Here is a 17,890-nt window from a genome sequence, read left to right as displayed (position 1 = left end):
CAAGGTGACCTATGGCAGGAAAATCGCTACATAGCTACAGTAGATATACAAAGATTTAGCAGCCACATTCATTTAGTTAGTTTAAGTTTCCCTTAAGTTCATAAATGCTAAAAATACCTTTTCAATTTAACCCAGGTAATATAATGGATGTAATTTTAGGACATGTCAAGGCAAATGATGATTTTTATGACTTTCTGTAGCTTTAAAAGTAAAAGCCAGATCTTCAATTCGACTTACAATATGGCTTCCATTTACTGAAAGTTAGCATGATTTAATGCCTTTGTAATGCATTGGTTGCCAACATCTATGCAATACAGCCTCCAGGCTTTTTATGTTTTGGTAAAAACAATGAGTCATTCTTGCTCTTCTCTATATTAAATGTACAGCCTGTCAAAGCCTGGTTTGGGTTATCATATGGAGACATATTGAGACAGTCCTCTGTGCAGAAGAGAGATAACTTTAATCTCTAACTTTCATGAATGCACACCCACCCACTGTTGTGCTCACATGTTTTACTCACAGCAGTATCTGTTGGCTGTCAGGTCTGCTTGTGGCTCTGTGGGATGGGGGGAGAGCAGATGCTGTGACAGGAAGTTACTAACATGGTCCAGATGTGGGGACAGGAGACCACCTCCAGCACAGCTGCAAAACGTTGAAGACTACAGGCAGCGACTGCCCTGCACACATACATGATAAGAAAGCTCAAACAAAAGACATTTGTTCATGTCATCTCTGTATAAGTACAAGACAAATATGGATAAACTAAGGTTAACTGTCACTATTCTCATTGAGCCTGGCCTTACTCACTACAGGAGGTATTATATTATTAAAAGTGTTGTTAAAAGAAAACATTTTAAGGGATGTGCAGTAAAGAGTCAAAATTAGATATTCCACATACAGGTATTGAAATATTTTTAAAACTCTTTCACAAAGGTAACAGTTCAGCTCTTAAGTGCCCTCTAGTGTTAGAATGATGTAGTGCAACAAAGTGACAAAACCAAAGCTGCCAGTGAGCCACAGCATTGTTTTTTTATTTTCAAATAGAAATGCATGTTATTGAAATTGAAAATGACTGGAAAGTACAAATACGAAATGCAATTTTAATAAAAATATTGAGAAAATTAACCTTAAACTTTCAGATCAAACACGTTATTATTAAGTTACGAAAACCTGTGATGCAAATCTCTCTCTAACAGCAATATCTATGTTATAATAGATGCTGACAAACAAATGTATCACAACTACAAAAAGGCAACAAGCAAGCTTACCAAAGAAATGACAAAACACTTACTAACATCCATGTATTTACAGGGGCAAGTCTTTAGGGCCTTTTTACTTTGGGTTATTAGGTATTCCATTAATAGAGTTTCCCCTTGTCTGGACTGCAGAGCCTCCAGAGGGCTGTATTCACCGCTGAGTAAAGTGAAGGCCTTTTATCTCTCCCCTGTCTGCAGTTTCTAAAGTCCATTAAAGAAAGTTACTAATCCTCATCGTCATCACTTAAGACCATCTTCCGTCTACGCTTCACGGGAGCAGAAATATCCTCCTTGTCTGAATCTGCATCCCCGTTGGTTTCAATATCCATTGCAGTGGTGGAGTCATTTTCTGTAAAGACAGATCAAATGCAGCAGTTCAGTTTTGAATTAAAGTCAATATTGTCAGAGGCGTATTACTTGTCTTAGACTGCTGTCGAACATTTAAAAATCATTGTGACCAAATCAGTCAGACCATCTCCTTCATTCAAATTTGGTTTCCTCTAGGTTTGAATTGTTATACATTTTTAATAATATAACTTAACAATTCATATATAACAAAGCTCTGTGTTTTTTCGACATTTTAAAATCGGAATGTTACAAATTACACCTTTAAACAAAATTAATTTAATTTCAATATAAAAACAAAAAGATACCTTTTTCCTCATCCTCATCATCGTCGTCCAACACTCTGCGTTTGCTTCTCTTAGTTGAGGTATGTTTCTGGGACCTGGTGTGAAGGGGATTAGTTGAAGAATTGAGTGTTTTGCCGATTCAAAAATAGTCTTTCTCTGCTGTGATTTGGCTTTGCTGATTAAGGACAAACAAAGGACTATGCCTCACCTCTCAAGTGCACTGTCTGTATCCTCAGTAGGAGTGAAATCTGACACAGGAGGGATAAAACAACAACAAAGAAGTTCAATAATGAAAGTAAATCATCTTAAAACTTTAACTTTACTTTAATAAGCAGTGGATTTAAGCCAAAATAATTCATCTTTTATAAAACGCTGCACCTTAAATCTAGTGCCCCATTGATGTTCACCAGCCTTGCACTGGCTTTCTTATGCAAACACATCATTGGCTGCTACATGAACCGAAGCAGGCTGTAATATCCATGTAATTTAACACATACCTACTTTACAGAGCTGTAATTAAGAACTGTCAACTGAGACGAGGTGCGCAATCTGGGACACATACCTGTCTGCTCTGAGGTTTGGTGTTTCCTCTTGCGCTTAAGCAGCAGAGCGCTCAGAGCCTCAGCTCTCTGTTCACCTGAGACCTCCTCGTTGTCCATATCTTTTTCCTCCTCTTGCACCCTATCTTTTTCCTTCTCCTCAGATTCCCTGGCTAGACTTCTGGAGCCGTCCTGCTCCTCGCCTCCTTTAGGTTCCTCCTCTCTTGCAGTCAGAGCTGCTGCTGCACTCCGCAGCTGGGACACACCAATCTTTGCTGGGATCCTCCAAAATGTCTCCTGTTTACAGAAAATTAAAATATACGTTTTAGAATTGCCTTTGCAAAATTCAGAAACTGTCTCAAACCAAAGCAGCGATTAGATCAAAATGCTACACTTAGCACGAGGTGAAAAGACACAATAAAACCCACACCTGTTCATTTTCAGGTGCTCGAAGACCCAGTTTACGCAACAGCTTCTGGAAGCTCTTATTGTCCATCGCGTCTTCATTTGCCTCTGTCAGAGGTACGATCGGCACAGGCTGGGACAAACCTGTCAAATTGAAGACGCAATCTCATTATCAGACCAAACAACACCAATTACATTAGGATTTTCACACGTGCTGTTACTCCCCTGAGAGCTACAACCACTTGCAACAGAATAAATAAATCATTTGCAAAACATGTTTCATAGTTTTACTTACCGTCTTCTTCACGGTCATCAGCCGTTTTCATAAGACGACTCTGTAGCCACAACAAGGGAGCAGACATGCCTGGTAATAAAAAACCACCATAATAGAAACACGTTTTACTATTGCAGTTTCACTTTTAACACATACCAGCAGTGTCATACACAGATCTGTTTATTTCAATGATTTTATCTAACCAAAGAGACTCATTTTAATTTGAAGAAATACATATATTAAAATAATCATACTAAATATTTCACATTTTATCATTTGCCAACCTCAATCAACTGAAGAAAGCACAAAGGGCCGGGTCTCACCTTCCTGTTGTAGCGTATTCACCATGCGGCCTACATCAGGTCTCTTTTCCACTGACGAGTTCAGGCTTTGGCTCTTCCTTCCTCTATTTTGTGATGTTTCCCTATCCTGCTCTTCATCTTCCTCGCTGTCTTCAGACTCATCCTCTTCTCATCTTCATCATCTCTGTCCACTGGATCATCTGGGAACCCTTGTGTTAGTTCTTCAAGGAAATCTTCTTCAGTCTATGGCAGAGAAAGAAAGACTCCTAATGTAGATTACATGCATTACTGTCTTTGTTTTTGCATTCTACATAAGCATGTCTAAAGAGTTATGTAAAAGATAAGAAGTACATCTCAAAGACGCTACCATTCTTTTTCCAGAGCTTTTTCCAGAGCTTTTCCCTGGAGCGCCGCGACTCCTCTTCTTATAGAGTTCTCTTCTGTCAGACACTAAGCCCATACTGAGCAGCTTGTCCACCACACGGGCACGGGACCGTTTGGCTGTGAGCTTCTTCAGGATGTTACCCAGCACATCTGCGGGAATACAGTTTCATCACTTGCATCAAGTATTGTTTTTTTCTGCGACCATTGTTGTGAGGTACTACGATAATTTGGTGTCCAGTACCATCAGAGTCTTTGTACTCCTCATGGAGCATCTGCAACTCCTCCTCCTGCTCCTCAGTCCACAGAACAATCTGGGTACCTTTCCTTTTTGGAAGAGCAGAACAAAATTGTAGTGTTTACAACCATCCTGCATCACATTCCCTACAAAGTAGAAAAGGGAGAGTTCACCTCAAAATACCAAATACACATTTCTCCTTATAGGTGTGGTGCTTTCATCATCTTAAATTAGATTAAAAGATGAATTAAAAAACCTTTCTTTTTAATGCTGCCCATCCTGAGATCCTATAATATATTATTGTTTGTTTTGTTTTTAATTACTATGTGTTAAATGCACATGTGAAGCACTTTGAGTTTGCCTGTATCTTAAAATGTGCTATACAAATAAAGTAACCTTGAACCTTGTTGTGTTTCAAAATATAATGGAACACTGTGTCCGAGTGCCATCTTGCAAAAATGTGTATTTATTTATCTGTCCATTGATAATTCACCATATCAGGAAAGTTTTAAAATATATACTTTGGTTTTAGCATCAATATACTACTGATTCTTTCTGGAGTACATACTTCTGTTTCTTCAGTTCTTTAGCATTGGCCACCAGACCCATGTGCACCAGCTGCGTCACCACCTGGCGCCGGGTGCGGTTTCTTTTGCTGAGTAATGGCAGCAGCGCCTCCACTACATCTGGCACTAAACAGAAAGGAACAGTCAATAAAATAATCTAGATCTAGTTAATAGTGTCCAAATCCATCTTTTAACTTATACAACAAACAAAAAGAAAGCAGACCTTCAGAATCACGGTGCTCCTCAAAGAGGATGCGTAACTCCTCTTCCTCCTCTTCAGTCCATGATGGTTTTGTTTCCTCTCTGACATTTAAGACAACAAGATGTGATATTCCAAATTGCACGACCCATTTGGCAATAAATGTCTTCCAAATCTGCATATTTTACCTGTATCTTAACACGGGTCAACTTAAAACGACATGATAGCAGACATTGAAAAACAAGCACTAACCCGTCTTTGCTGTATCCTTCGGTCATCTCACGTACAGCGCCCACATTTTTCCAGAACAGTAGCTCAACATATGCCTTATTGTTTTTTGCTGCCAGGGAAAAGAAACGGTTCAGCACAAACTTGGCAAAGGTCACGAGTTCCTGTGAAGGAGAGAATAAAAGTAAGCCTCTGTCTGATCCACACTTGACTTTTGATCACATAGAACTAGCTTGACAACACTGAATGCTTTGTCATGACTGTACCGTGTAAGCAGCTGCAGCGGGGTCACTCAGGATCTTGTTGAAAATGTTGAAGACTGACAGCTGAAAAAGCTGGGCGTCCATTTTGAGGTCGAAAGCCAGGCGGTGCAGCATTCGGGCGATGCAGTGGTTTGTGTGAGGTGTGTTTTTGGAGTATGTTTTTAATAAGAGGAGGTATGGACGCACAATACTGGGCTGGGAAAACCTGTGAGGGGTGAAGGAAGATTAACACGGCCCATTAGGGAGGTTACAACACCAATATTTAGAATTTGGTGGAAAGGAATGTCACTGTTTTGCTCACCTCTTGATAAAGTCTAGAAAGTCAAACTCTTTTTCAGACACCTGGATGGACTCCATCTCTTCTTCTTCTAGTTCAGCATCATCCTCATACTCCTCTGCCACAGGCTCAGGAGGAGCTGACCCTAAAATCAAGATGAAATACTTGTTTGATGCTGTGATATAACAACATAAAGGAAATCTAAAATATTAATGAAAACTTACTTGGCAGATTCGCAAACAGGATCTGCTTGAGGAGTTCCAGTTCCTCCTCAGGTTCAACGTCAGCTGAACCAAACACATCTCCCTCTGGCCACACCTCCCTGAAAATGACAAGGAGTTGATATATTAATAAATTCCACCTCTGTTATGATTATATTTTAATATGATTTTAGGAAAGTACAGCTGACCCTTCAGTAAAGGAATTGTAAAACAACTCTCTTGTGACAAACTTTGCACAAATAAACCTTGAAACTGTATCCATGTTGAATTGTTTTAGGGAACATACACTCAAAAAAGAAGCTTTTGAGTAGAGGGGGTCTTTAAATAACTAAACATGTATTCTGAGGGGTAAAGGACGTGCCGAGTCTGACTGACCTGGCAGCTCGCAGCATCCCCAGCGCCTCCGGTCCCATGCGACCCAGCATCGCATCCTGCACCCGCACCATGGTCTCCGTCTTCTGGTCCTCGAGTGGAGTTTCAGATGTGGCATCAAATGGCACGATGCTTTCAGTTAAAGTCTCTGACAACTGCTCAAAGAATACAGAAAAGTGGATTTAGTGTTGGTAAATGTGGTCCTTTTTACTGTGAGCCAGGAAAAACTTCAAGTAAGTTATAGCTTTTCAATTTGTCACGTTGTTCTAATTTTTGAGAGCTCCCAGTTTACGCTTGATGGTGAATGTCACACTGACCTTAAAGCCTGAAGCCTTCAGCTCTTCCTCCACAATCTTCCAGGTCTCTGCCAGAGCCTCCGGACTAGTATCTGGTGCCGGGGGCTTTTTTTTACTGTTAGACTTTCTCCGCCTCACTTTCTTTCTCTGCAGAGTTAAAAAGGACAATATTAATATTCTTAGCAACACAAAATTGATAGCCAATAAGAACTTAGCACAAGAACCTACCTGAACCATCAAGTTCTTGCGCCCTTTGCAGAAGCGCTCCAACATGCGCATGAAGAGATGAGTTGACTCCACTAGGTCTATGAGGTAGGAGTGAGGCTGCTTGGTTTCATCATATTTCCTCAGCAGGGTCAGGAAGATCTCCCTGTACTCCATCAGGTAAAATATGTTGCCTAAAGAGCGAAGGTATTATTTAAGTAACATATTCATATACTTGAATGCAATATTAAGCTTTTGTGTTCACTTCTGTTCCAATTGAGCTTCAAGAAAAGGCTACCGTTGAAACTTAAAACGGAAAGGATCTTACTTTTAATAACGCTGGAACTCTGACGGATGCTTTCATCCTGGGAACGGTCCATCTCGTTCACAGTTAGCAGCAGCTCCTGATATGCCTTAAGTGCCAGGTGCATCCTAGAAAGAAGTATTTAATATCAGTCTCAGACTAAAGCTGGTGGACATTTAATCCATCAACCTGATACCTAAGGAGTTTCTTACCTGCGTGACCAGGACGTGGCTTCTTTGCGGTCTGTAAGAAGCATCTCGTAGTAGTTAGTGATGTTTCGCTCAATGTAATGGAAAGCACGGATGGACATGGTCTCAGAAACTAAGTCTGCACGGAAACCGTTGCCGCGGTTGAAAGCCATGAAAAAGCTGAGCGCCCAGAGGTAGTACGTCTCATCGTGTTGCTGAGTTTGCTCTCGATTTAGACTTTCCTGCAGAGGAAAAAGATGAAAAATAAGAGTACTTTAGAGTACTTACAAAGATCCTTGGTAAAAAGAAAGATTACTTGCGAGTCACCTATAGCACATCAACATATTATCCAACCTTGACAAGGTACATGAGGCGATTGTAGCAGTTCTCCAAGAAGTCCACACAGAACTCTCGCAGGAAGAGTCGGACGTTTAGGGCTGAGCGGCGTTTGTCCTTACATTCCCGAGCCTGTCGATTCCTTTTGGGAACACGTCTCACTGCTTTGCCGGTGTCATGAGTATAGTTTTTGAACTAAAAGAGAAAGAGAAGATTCATGTTGAAAATATATTTAAAGCATCACTGCACCAGGAATCTTTAAGTTTCACATATAAGCTACAAGAGTTCACTACTCACATTATGAATATTTCTGTGATAAATCACGTCATTGTCCCCAATCGCCTTGAGGCCTTGCACAACATAGGAGCCTCCAAAGCGAGAGTGTCTGAAAAATAGACAGAAGAATAAAACAAACATTTATTTTTCAAGTTCCAGTAATTCAAACACTTCTTTAACTTTATAGGATAAAAACAAAGCTCTCTTGTAACATATCTGAAAGGGTTCCATGACATATTGCAATGGATATACGAAAAACAATCACATTTTGGCTCTGAAATAAAGATTGTGCTGACTGTTTATGAGCTTAATTGTACCTGGTTCCCCTCTGAAATTTGCGGGAGCGTTTCGCAGCGTGCTCTTTCTGCCTCAGTGCCTCCAGCTCCAGACCGTCTCTCTGCTTCTCCTCTGCTGAGCGAGCCTGACCGGCGCTCACCAAAGCTTCAGGCGTCTGTAAGGAAAGAAGACGAGATCAAACACAGAACAATTGGAAACCTGTATGTGTGCCTCCAAGGGATTCTTTGGTCTTACCTGATCTCTGAACATGAGGGAGATTATTTCTAACACGTGCATACTCCACTGCTGCTCACTCTGGGCCGACGCCAGGAACTTGATGAGGTCATCGAATCCGCTCATGTGAATGGCCCACAGCAGCCTATCGTGGATGCTGGCATCATCATCTACTTTCTACAGGAGGGAAGGGGATTGGAGGAGATGGACATATGAGATGGGGGGTTAAGTGTAATATATATACAGTATGTAGATGCCTCTTATATTATCATGTTGGTATTCAAGTTAAAGTCAGACCTTCTCCTCACAGGGGTCCGCAGGAACATGAAGCACATTTCTGACCAGCAGCAGGATCCTTTCTATCAGCAGGTTATCCTCCTCCTGTCTCTGCTCCCAGTCCTGAAAAAGTAGAAAATGAGTCAATATAGACAGAAATAAACAAATGGAAAAACGCTTGCATTTTTCTGGTATAATTTAGGAAGTGGATAATGGGAAAAGCAACTTTCTTGTTTGCTTTTTTCCAGTAAAACACTCACCAGTTGTAGAAGCGTGTATAATGTCTCACTTAAAATGCCAAACACTGCTTCACTGGCAAATGCCTGAAAATAAATCACAGGACACAAAAAGTTAAGAAGTATTATACTAAATAGTACATTTTAAACATGAATTAAAGTTGTTATTAAAGTTATTGCATATGTTTTGACATGATAAGATCACAGTACCTCTTTACAGGCTTGTAAATGAGCAGTCACTTGCAAAAAGTGATGTCTGAACACTGGGTCATCGGGGACCTTACCGAAGCAAAGCATGGCAGGCTGAGTAAGGTTGACCATGAGCCTAAAAGAAAAATCAGAAGGGTCATTAAATCTAATATCAACGTAAATAAAACAATACTACCATTATGGCAATAATATATCTCTATATTGGGATTATTGTATCAATGAGACTATGATATGGTATTTTAACAAATTGGTTATTTGTCCCCCTGATATTGTAAATATTTATGAGCATATTATTTCACAATTCAAGTTTAATGTTCTGCTTTATACCTGATGCAGGCATCAAATAAGGCCTTGTCTTCTCCATGCTGGACGATCATAGGTAGAAGGTCATTCTGTACAATCTGGCCAGCACCGAGTTGCTGGCGGACGTCACGCGTGTCATCTTCATGGCGTAAATACCTGATCAAGTCTTTCACACTCTCTGCAAAATAGACACAACACAGTCAGAGGAGTAAATGAGGTTTGCATCAATATATCACCATTATACTGTATATCATTAACATACATTTTAGGAGGACATTTAATCATAACAAAAACACTCACCTAAGCAATCAGCTTCCTTGTGATAGGTGTCTCCCTCCAGATAGCCGAGAGCACTGCACGTTGCCAAAAGATCGCAATTCATCCTGACTTAGTCCAAACAACATCAGACAGCCTGCAGAGGAAAGTTCAGTCTGATCAGCCACAAAGTAGGATACAGGAAAACCAGGATCAACAGAGCATAACAAAAATGTATCTACAGTATTATTTTAATGTTTAAGAATAATTAACCACAATTTGCTCAAGGGCTTTATTCTGCACAAATTCAAATATTAAACATTGACACAATGCTTCATATTACACATGACATTTAAACACAACTTAAACTGGCTCGTATGTCACGTGTAGAGAGGATATCAAACCTCTCCATGGTTTATTGATATTACTTAGTTAAATGTTGGATGGATAGATAGATATGACACTCCTTGTGATAGGAACTGTTGTTCATGACAGGTATTTGTTGTTAATATATACATTGTAAGGATCAAGGTGATTAATGATATGAGTAATAACAAAAGTAAAAGAGTAAAATAAAGATAAGTAAAGCGCATAATTGACTGTTAACATAAAAGGTACACTATTCAGGATTTATATCAGAAGCAAGGATACTAGCTAATGTTATGTAGCCAATGTCACTTGACTTCAGTTTATAGCAGTCTGTCATACTAAATCACGGTTTAGAGGAAGAAATACCACACGGGAAAATTTACCAGATCGTTTAAACGCTGTTATTCGACAGGTTCCGTGTTCATCTGCCGGTGTATAAATGTAAATCTTTTTCAGAAGTTATTATTGTTGTTTAGTGGTTTCAGCCCTCTTCTGTCGGACAAGTCTCGCGCCAAGACAGCGAGCGAAAACGTAGAAAGCGGATGTAGAATGTCGTCATCAAGGGCAATTGGCTTCCCTGAGTTATGTATGTCAGGCAGCGCTTTGCCAGGTGTACTTATCGACCTAACCTTACACTGATTTTAATCGATACATTTGCAATGTCTTGGTGAGTGAAAGACGTAAGATAATAACCCGGGCCATGTTTGACGTTAGTATTCGTCAGATTGAGAAATAAATGGAAAATACTTTGAGCTAAAGGTCTGCCTGAGAGGATGTACTTAGGGTGTAGAATGAAGACGTTCTATGAGGAAAGAGACTATTAAAAATGATAATGCAAACTTAATTAAATTGAATTGTAATTCCAAGACAACATTTACACACGTTACTATTATTTGTGTTAACATTTATATGAAATTACAATAATCCAATTTTCAGTTATTTTGATTTCACATTCTAACTTGTTACAACGATTGCCACTTTAAATACAACAAAAAAAATGCAATGCAATATAAACAATGTAACCTAATTCCAATTTTCCAATCTGCTGGAAAATCTGCTTTCATTACAATTCAGGCCATAGAGAAGTGAAGCAGCCCACTTTTTTTATTTTTTTTATTTTTTTATGAACCATGTCATGTAGCCCACTAATAAACCTCATAATAGGTTCTTACTATTTTTTTCTTGGTTTTAATCAATTAAAATAACAGGATGTGTGGTTGAGCGGTTGGTCAATTTTTCACTTTTTGCTTTAAGGGTTTTAACAATGTAATACTGTTTTTTCTATGGAACAAAACAGGACTTTCATTTTCATAACATTCATAACAAGTTATATGGACAGACAAGACAGATTTGCTCCAATTAAGTTTATTTTCAGTTTCTTCATTCACAGCATTGCAAAGCACATTCAGCAAAAGTTGTTTCAGTTTTTCTTCAGGGGTCAACTTTTCCTGTGTTCAACATGTGTATTATCAATCCAGATTTGATTGTTTGCACTATAAGAGGATAGCAAAGCTTCTAAAACAAATGCAATTAGGTTATTTAATCTCAGTTTTTAAGGTGTGTTGACCTAAGGGCAGTGTGTGAAGTTTAAATGTTAATCATATCTTTGACACAAACTAAAATCCTTCATACTTTCTTTTTCAGCCTAATACTCTGTTACAAACGTAAGGTCTTATTCCTCGGGATTGCACTGTAAATCAAGGCCTCAAGTGGTATGTTACTAAAATGGCTTTGCTTAGCCTTACAGATGACTAAAGTCTTTAGCAAAAGTTGGGTGGCTTAAATAGCACCAAAGTGACACCGTCTAAAGGGATTCATTCAACATTGCACCTATACTGAGCGACTCTCTGCTGGACACACAGCTAACGGGAATGAGGACTATATAGACCATGGTTGGTTTTTAAGGGGAGTGGGGGTTATTTCGTTTTTTTCTGTATTTTTTTCTGTCATGGCTCTGGCCTTTCACATTTTCTTATTAGTTATTTTCTACTCCTCATCGTCATCGTCCTTGTCGTTGCGGTCTGAGTCTCTCCCCTTCTCCCTCCTGGACTCCTTCACTACCTGATGGAAAACAAGCAATTTATTTAAAATGCACTTTCATATGGGAAGTGTAAATAACAATATATTAAGCTAGTTATTGATCATTGTACCTCTCCGTCTCTGGTCTCAACTGTCTTGATCACCACAGTCTTCTTGCTTGGGGTGTCTTGGGTTTGCTCATAGTCTGTTACAAGTCAAAGATTTTTACATTCAGAAACATTTGCAATTACAAAATAGAAGCTTTTCTAAATGCATTTTTAAAAGATTAACCTGGTGGATGAATTATAAATATAAAATGTATTGTTATATTTGTAATGTTAGATTTTTGTAAAAAGAGAATTATAGCTTACCTCGCTCACTACGGTGACTGCTCATGCCCATATTGAGGAGGGGAATAGTAATCCTAAACAGGCAATACAGAAAATGTGTGTTAAACAATTCATTTGTTTTAAAAAATAATTGTATTTACCTGATTTAGACCTGCATATTAATTAACAACTATCTATTTTTCAGCATGACCTTAACATTGCAGCCCCATATGATGAGTTGAGGTCCTTTTAGCTATGAGATGACACATATTCAACATACAAAGAGGGAAATCAAAAGGGGTCAAAGAAAGACACTACATTCTCACCGGCTCTCCTCTCCCTCCAGCAATTTACGGTAAGTCGCAATTTCAATGTCCAGAGCCATTTTGACATTGAGGAGGTCCTGGTACTCCCGGAGGTGGCGAGCCATTTCCTCCTTCAGGTGGCGGATCTCATCCTCCAGTCTGCCAACGTTGTCCTGGTAGTTGCCAATCTCATTGCCAAACTGGTCCTCCATTTCACGCATCTGCCTCAGCAGAGATTCATTCTGAAAAACACAGAAGCACATACAATGGGATAAAAGGGAGTAATGTGTATAATGATAGATACATATAAACAAATGCTTTTTGGCCTCACAGTGTTCTTCATTGCATCAACTTCACAGTTGAGTGACTGAATCTGCCTCCTGGATTCATTGGCCTCCTGCTTGGCCTGCCTCAGAGCATCAGTGTTGCGCTTTGCAGACTCTGTCAGATCATTGAACTGCAGAAACAGAAAATAAAGCACAGAATAAACATTTTGAACTTACATGTTCATGTGAGATTGTGAGAGTCTGTCTACTTACCTTGGACTTGTGCCAGTCCTCAGATTCCTGCATGTTCTTTAAGGCAATGGTCTCATACTGGGCCCTGATGTCCCTCAGAGCACCAGTTAGGTCAGGCCTGACGGTGCTTTCCACCTCCATCTTCAGCTGCTGGGTCTGGACACTCACTTGAACGTCCTGGATTTCCTAGTAAAACCAAGATGTAAACATATTGTTAGAAAAACAAAATTCCGATACTAACAATTTAAAAAGCCAGTTTAGCCAAATACACCCCATAGGTATCCTCCAGGGTTCCGTTTTGGGGCCTCACATTTTGTTAAGATAATCTTGTCTTCCAGATATTGATGCTTCTTCTTGTAGACAAGATCTTGCATAGATATTCATTTCAGCTTCATATCAAATGCAGACTAAATTTCCACATTTTCAAAGAATGTCTGAATAGAAAATGTTTTGGTGTTTACACTCTATGTGGTAAAGACCTACTCATTTATTTAACTTAACAAAAGAAAAACATCATATTACAATGTGAACATGCAAAAAATAGGGCTACTATTATCGGTGTCTATATTATTTACTATGATCGCTGACTCCTGTAAAGATAACTTTTACATTTAGCATCACTCACCTCATCATGGAGCTTCTTAAGGAATTCAATCTCATCCATCAGAGACTCAATCTTCCTCTCCAGCTCCAGACGGGACAATGTGGCATCGTCCACATCCTGTTTTAAAAAAAAAATGAAACACAATTTGCATTGCCATTACTGAAATGTCCCTCTTTGATGCAACAACTAATCATCATCAACACCTTAAAATTATATTAAATTCCCTCAAAGAACCAATGAAAACAACTGAAATAGTTAGTTTAGGAGGTAAGATTACAACAAACAAATCCTTTAAAGAAATTCCTAATTTTATTAATTTGTGATTATAGTTCCTAAGGATTTTTCTATGCTTAATTAACCTAAAGAAGAGTTAGATGTGTGGCCTAAGAGGGAAATATTTCAATACAAAACTGCTAAGCAAAAAAGGAATTTGCTCTTATGTGCAGCAGATTCCTGTTATTTAAGATGGATACCCTGTCATTCTATATTGACACTCATGTGGAATAGTTGGAGATACAGCTGTCCATTTGACCTGTTATCTGAGCCTGAGGACATTAATCAATAAGGTTACATGGTGCAGTGAGCTGAGCATTTACCTTGCGGAAGGCAACCAGGTTACCCTCAGCATCTGCCCTCTTCTGGCCTTCTTCCTCCATCCTTAAGGAAAAAAGACAAAGACAAAATGTGTCAAGCAATGTGTTGATTACCTTTAGGCTCTAATAGACCTATTTATGACAAAACGAGTAGAGTGAGTGTGTCAAATTTTGTCCAAGAACAACCTTTCTGTCTAAGGTTGCACCGGGGCATCAGCTGGCAAAAAGCTTTCTGGATCAATTTGTTTAATTCCCTGTCCTGTAAAAAGCTTTTTGGAGTGCACCCAGTGGGAACATCAGCTGTTCCTTTCAACTAATGTGTGTTTACAGTTCAATAAGGTCATCTGCACACACTTAATAAGGTTAGGTACACACACTGTCTGTCTCTTTTGAAGATTTAAACTGTCAATATTGGCTAGTGAACTGTATGATGGGAAAAAAGCGGTGGAGTAGAAATAATTTGAGTGAGATATTTGTGGACAGTCAAAATGTCCTTTGACGCTCCTACAAAAACAAACTTGAGGAAATTAAGTATTGTGTAATGCTTTGGGAAATCCAGTTTCAATCCATGAGTTCTGTAATGAATTATCACAAATTGTATCATATTGTACAAAACATACATCCCCTTTCTCTGACTGATGGGCTCCATCTGTCCTGACAGACAGAAGGCATGTCTAGAGTGGACATAAAGTAGATTAGTGGGGAAAGCATCACATAGTAGAACCGGCTCCCTCATCTTTAATTCATGTAGTTTTACAGGGGTCCTTTTTTCCTAATGGGGTCTCTGGCACCATCCCATAAGCACAGAGGGACACTGAAAAATACACCTAATGGAGTCACTGAGTCACATTGATTTTTCCTAGTGCTGTTCTCCCCACGCCTGATATCCAACCCCTTTCCTCCTTTCACTCTCCCCCCTCCTACTCGTCAGCCAGCCCCACCCTGTAACTGGTCCATCTATTCTCTTCTCAGTCGTTTGTGTGTACAAACACAATGCCCATATTATTATATAAGGGAACACAATCCTTTTATCTAACAAGTACTGTTGATTTTCCGGTGGGTTACTTTTCCGTCACATATGGAGGCTCTTCTTATGGATGAATCCTGCCAGTGCACAAGACATTTCTTTAAAAACTCATACATAGAAAACAATCTCATGCACATGATACAGTCCAGTGTTCTGTATCATGCTGCCGCTCTGTGTTTTCCGGTCTGTAAATGTGCCACGCCCTGCACCACCATCATTCCTTAAGTGTCAAACGCCCAAGGATACTTCACCTTCTCTGTGCTTAAGGGGAACCATGAGCAGTAAATTCTAACAGCGTCAATGAATTAAGTGATGGTGACACTGCCGGAATCGAACAATGATCTGCACACTTTTTTAGAAGCTCGGAGTATATTTAACCGTCCACATTTTTAACTTATTTTTTGAAACTCTAAAATGTTGATCTGACAGAGACCTTTGTCTGATTATTGGTCAAATCCAAGAGACAATGTTTGGCAATTAGATAGAATTTGTATTTTTTGATCCAGGATTATTAAAGTTTCATTTATAGGGACACAGCAGCCCACCTACGGTACAAAATGTAAACGACGGACAACTCTTAAATAAGGAAATATTGAAGTTAAGAGAGACCTTTGACTTGGTTGTGACAATATGGTTTATTAGAATAGGATGCAACTTACTCTGTAGCCAGATGTATCCCCTCTAGCGTCTATCTATCGGTATATCTATCAGTCTATCGGTCTATCTATCTATACTTCATCATATTGTTATTTCTCATCATGTTGGTACCAACCTCTGCCTGAGCTGGACCAGGTCATCAGCCAGGTTGTCCCTCTCCATCAGGTACTGGTCCCTCTCTTTGCCGGTGGCGTCCAGTTGGCGGCGCAGGTCCCTCACCTCCTCCTGGAAGAGCTCGGAGGCTCGGTTGGGCTGACCTTGCTGCTGCTGGCCCTTGAACTGGTTGAGCTCCTGCTGCAGTGAACCATTCTGCTGCTCCAGGTAACGCACCTTCTCGATGAAGCTGGCAAAGCGGTCGTTGAGGTCCTGCAGCTCGGCCTTCTCATTGCTGCGGGTCGTCAGGAACTCCTGGTTTATGGCCTCAGAAAGTGTGAAGTCCACCTTGTCGTAGGAGAGGCGAGGGGGCTGGGCAAGGGAGCGAGAACGCTGTTGTTGGTAGTTGTTGGGGCGGGATGCAACCCCAGGTGACATTGAACGCATATAGCGACCCCCAGAAGCGGGCATACGGGAGTTCACAGGAGAGTAAGAGGACATGGAGATGGGATGTGGGCTCCCAAAGGTGCGCCTGTAGGACGTTGAGGTATGCATTGAAGAGTGGCTCATGGCTGGTCTTGTTCTGTGGCTGCAGAAAGAAGGAAAGCTGGAGACTTAGAGATGCTCTGGAAGCAACAGGACATCAGACTGTAGAGTGCTGCCGGTATTTATGCACAGAGGCAAGCTATCCCATCATCCTCACGCCTCCCCCCTCCCTCATTTCTCCTCACCCCACCCACATGAAGCCATGCTTTCTCAATCAGCATTGGCCACTCCCTACCCTTCAGAGATAGACCCTGCCTCTCTCTGTCTTACTCTCTGTCTTGAGAGCTCCACCCTTTTAACCAGAGACTTGGCAGGAGACCAAACTGACTTCCACATTATGCCGCCTTGATATCTAAAGATGTCTCCTCCGTCCAGCCCCTCCCAGCCTCACCGAAATGCCCTCGTTGACATTCAGTTTTGATTCTCATTTCGTTAAATTATTATATGACTTTGCTCTTACTTGCACATGTGACGTCCTTAACTTTACTATCAAGTATGTGCCTTAATGATTGTGTTACCTAGTTCTCAATAAGAAACTGTGAAATTGTAGCCTAAAATTGAATCAGGTGGATACATTGATTTAATTCTGTCCTCCCCTCCATCCGTCTCCCTTCCTCTCCTCTCTGTCTCTCTCTCCTTTTACAGTAATGGAACACTATTGATATTGGGGAGTCTGGGGCAGAGCCATGACTCTGCAGTTATTCTATCCCTTTCAAATGCACTTGATCCAGTAATCCCTGTTAGCAGAGTAGGAGTTGTCCAATAACTTTGTTAGTATTTCAGGTTAACAGTGGGTTTCTGGCCCGATCTAAATCAGGATTAAAGACAACAGAGGTGAAAGAATATAACAAAAATCCCATTCACCCATTGCACATGATATCCACTTGGAAGATATTATCAAAATATGCATTGTTTGGAGTTGTATTCATTTTTGAAGGCAATTATTTAGTTCCAACCTTATTGCAGCTTTACTTTGAGCCTACTCATGCTGATAGCATAGTTTGTCCTGAAAAGAAGGATGTACAGTATATTACTTGATTATGCCTTTCAGAGTTGAGGTTACATGTGCATTAATACACAAGACATAAGGTATTAAAATGTATCTTTAAAAGCTTTAAAAAAAAACCATTTAGGTCCTACTACCATCCTACAGATTCAAATGGTGGGAGAAAATGTGACATATATTTATGAATTTAAAATGTGTGTGTGTGTGTGTGTGTGTGTGTGTGTGTGTGTGTGTGTGTGTGTGTGTGTGTGTGTGTGTGTGTGTGTGTGTGTGTGTG

General features: G+C 40.0%; 2 protein-coding genes across 2 annotated transcripts; both read right to left on the bottom strand.

The window, feature by feature from the left end:
• Nucleotides 1–1,010: 1,010 nt before the first annotated feature.
• On the bottom strand, nucleotides 1,011–10,431 carry timeless (timeless circadian clock). The gene is given in 31 exon segments (XM_063909992.1): nucleotides 1,011–1,605; nucleotides 1,910–1,983; nucleotides 2,097–2,136; nucleotides 2,451–2,724; nucleotides 2,858–2,976; nucleotides 3,128–3,196; nucleotides 3,430–3,576; nucleotides 3,579–3,651; nucleotides 3,776–3,942; nucleotides 4,034–4,116; nucleotides 4,596–4,719; nucleotides 4,817–4,896; nucleotides 5,045–5,184; nucleotides 5,287–5,488; nucleotides 5,585–5,705; nucleotides 5,785–5,882; nucleotides 6,157–6,308; nucleotides 6,471–6,596; nucleotides 6,678–6,847; nucleotides 6,982–7,085; nucleotides 7,170–7,387; nucleotides 7,500–7,676; nucleotides 7,779–7,866; nucleotides 8,075–8,208; nucleotides 8,289–8,444; nucleotides 8,565–8,666; nucleotides 8,804–8,866; nucleotides 8,990–9,104; nucleotides 9,317–9,470; nucleotides 9,593–9,704; nucleotides 10,300–10,431. Coding segments are annotated over 30 exon segments (3,777 nt in total). The 5' UTR covers nucleotides 9,675–9,704; nucleotides 10,300–10,431; the 3' UTR covers nucleotides 1,011–1,480.
• An 834-nt stretch (nucleotides 10,432–11,265) lies between these two features.
• Nucleotides 11,266–16,700, bottom strand: prph (peripherin). Its single transcript, XM_063909795.1, has 9 exons — nucleotides 16,084–16,700; nucleotides 14,288–14,348; nucleotides 13,713–13,808; nucleotides 13,109–13,273; nucleotides 12,901–13,026; nucleotides 12,591–12,811; nucleotides 12,307–12,359; nucleotides 12,067–12,140; nucleotides 11,266–11,977 (listed from the first exon to the last, which is right to left on the bottom strand). The coding sequence occupies exons 1-9, from the start codon at nucleotides 16,629–16,631 to the stop codon at nucleotides 11,903–11,905; spliced, it is 1,419 nt and encodes a 472-aa protein (XP_063765865.1). The 5' UTR covers nucleotides 16,632–16,700; the 3' UTR covers nucleotides 11,266–11,902.
• Nucleotides 16,701–17,890: the final 1,190 nt, after the last annotated feature.

The sequence above is a fragment of the Eleginops maclovinus genome, chromosome 20 (assembly GCF_036324505.1).
Source record: "Eleginops maclovinus isolate JMC-PN-2008 ecotype Puerto Natales chromosome 20, JC_Emac_rtc_rv5, whole genome shotgun sequence".
NCBI classification, from domain to species: Eukaryota; Metazoa; Chordata; class Actinopteri; order Perciformes; family Eleginopidae; genus Eleginops; species Eleginops maclovinus.
The sequence above is the reverse complement of the archived record's forward strand: the minus strand, read 5'-3'. Positions and strand labels throughout refer to the sequence as shown.

What these genes read in the sequence shown, in the direction of transcription:
- prph (XM_063909795.1), bottom strand. Translation starts at nt 16,631, where the DNA reads ATGAGCCACTCTTCAATGCATACCTCAACGTCCTACAGGCGCACCTTT. An exon ending in TTGATGCAATGAAGAACACT is followed by an intron (nt 12,812 to 12,900) that starts GTGAGGCCAAAA and finishes TGTGTTTTTCAG; the next exon opens with AATGAATCTCTGCTGAGGCA. An exon ending in CAGTCACCGTAGTGAGCGAG is followed by an intron (nt 12,141 to 12,306) that starts GTAAGCTATAAT and finishes GACTTGTAACAG; the next exon opens with ACTATGAGCAAACCCAAGAC.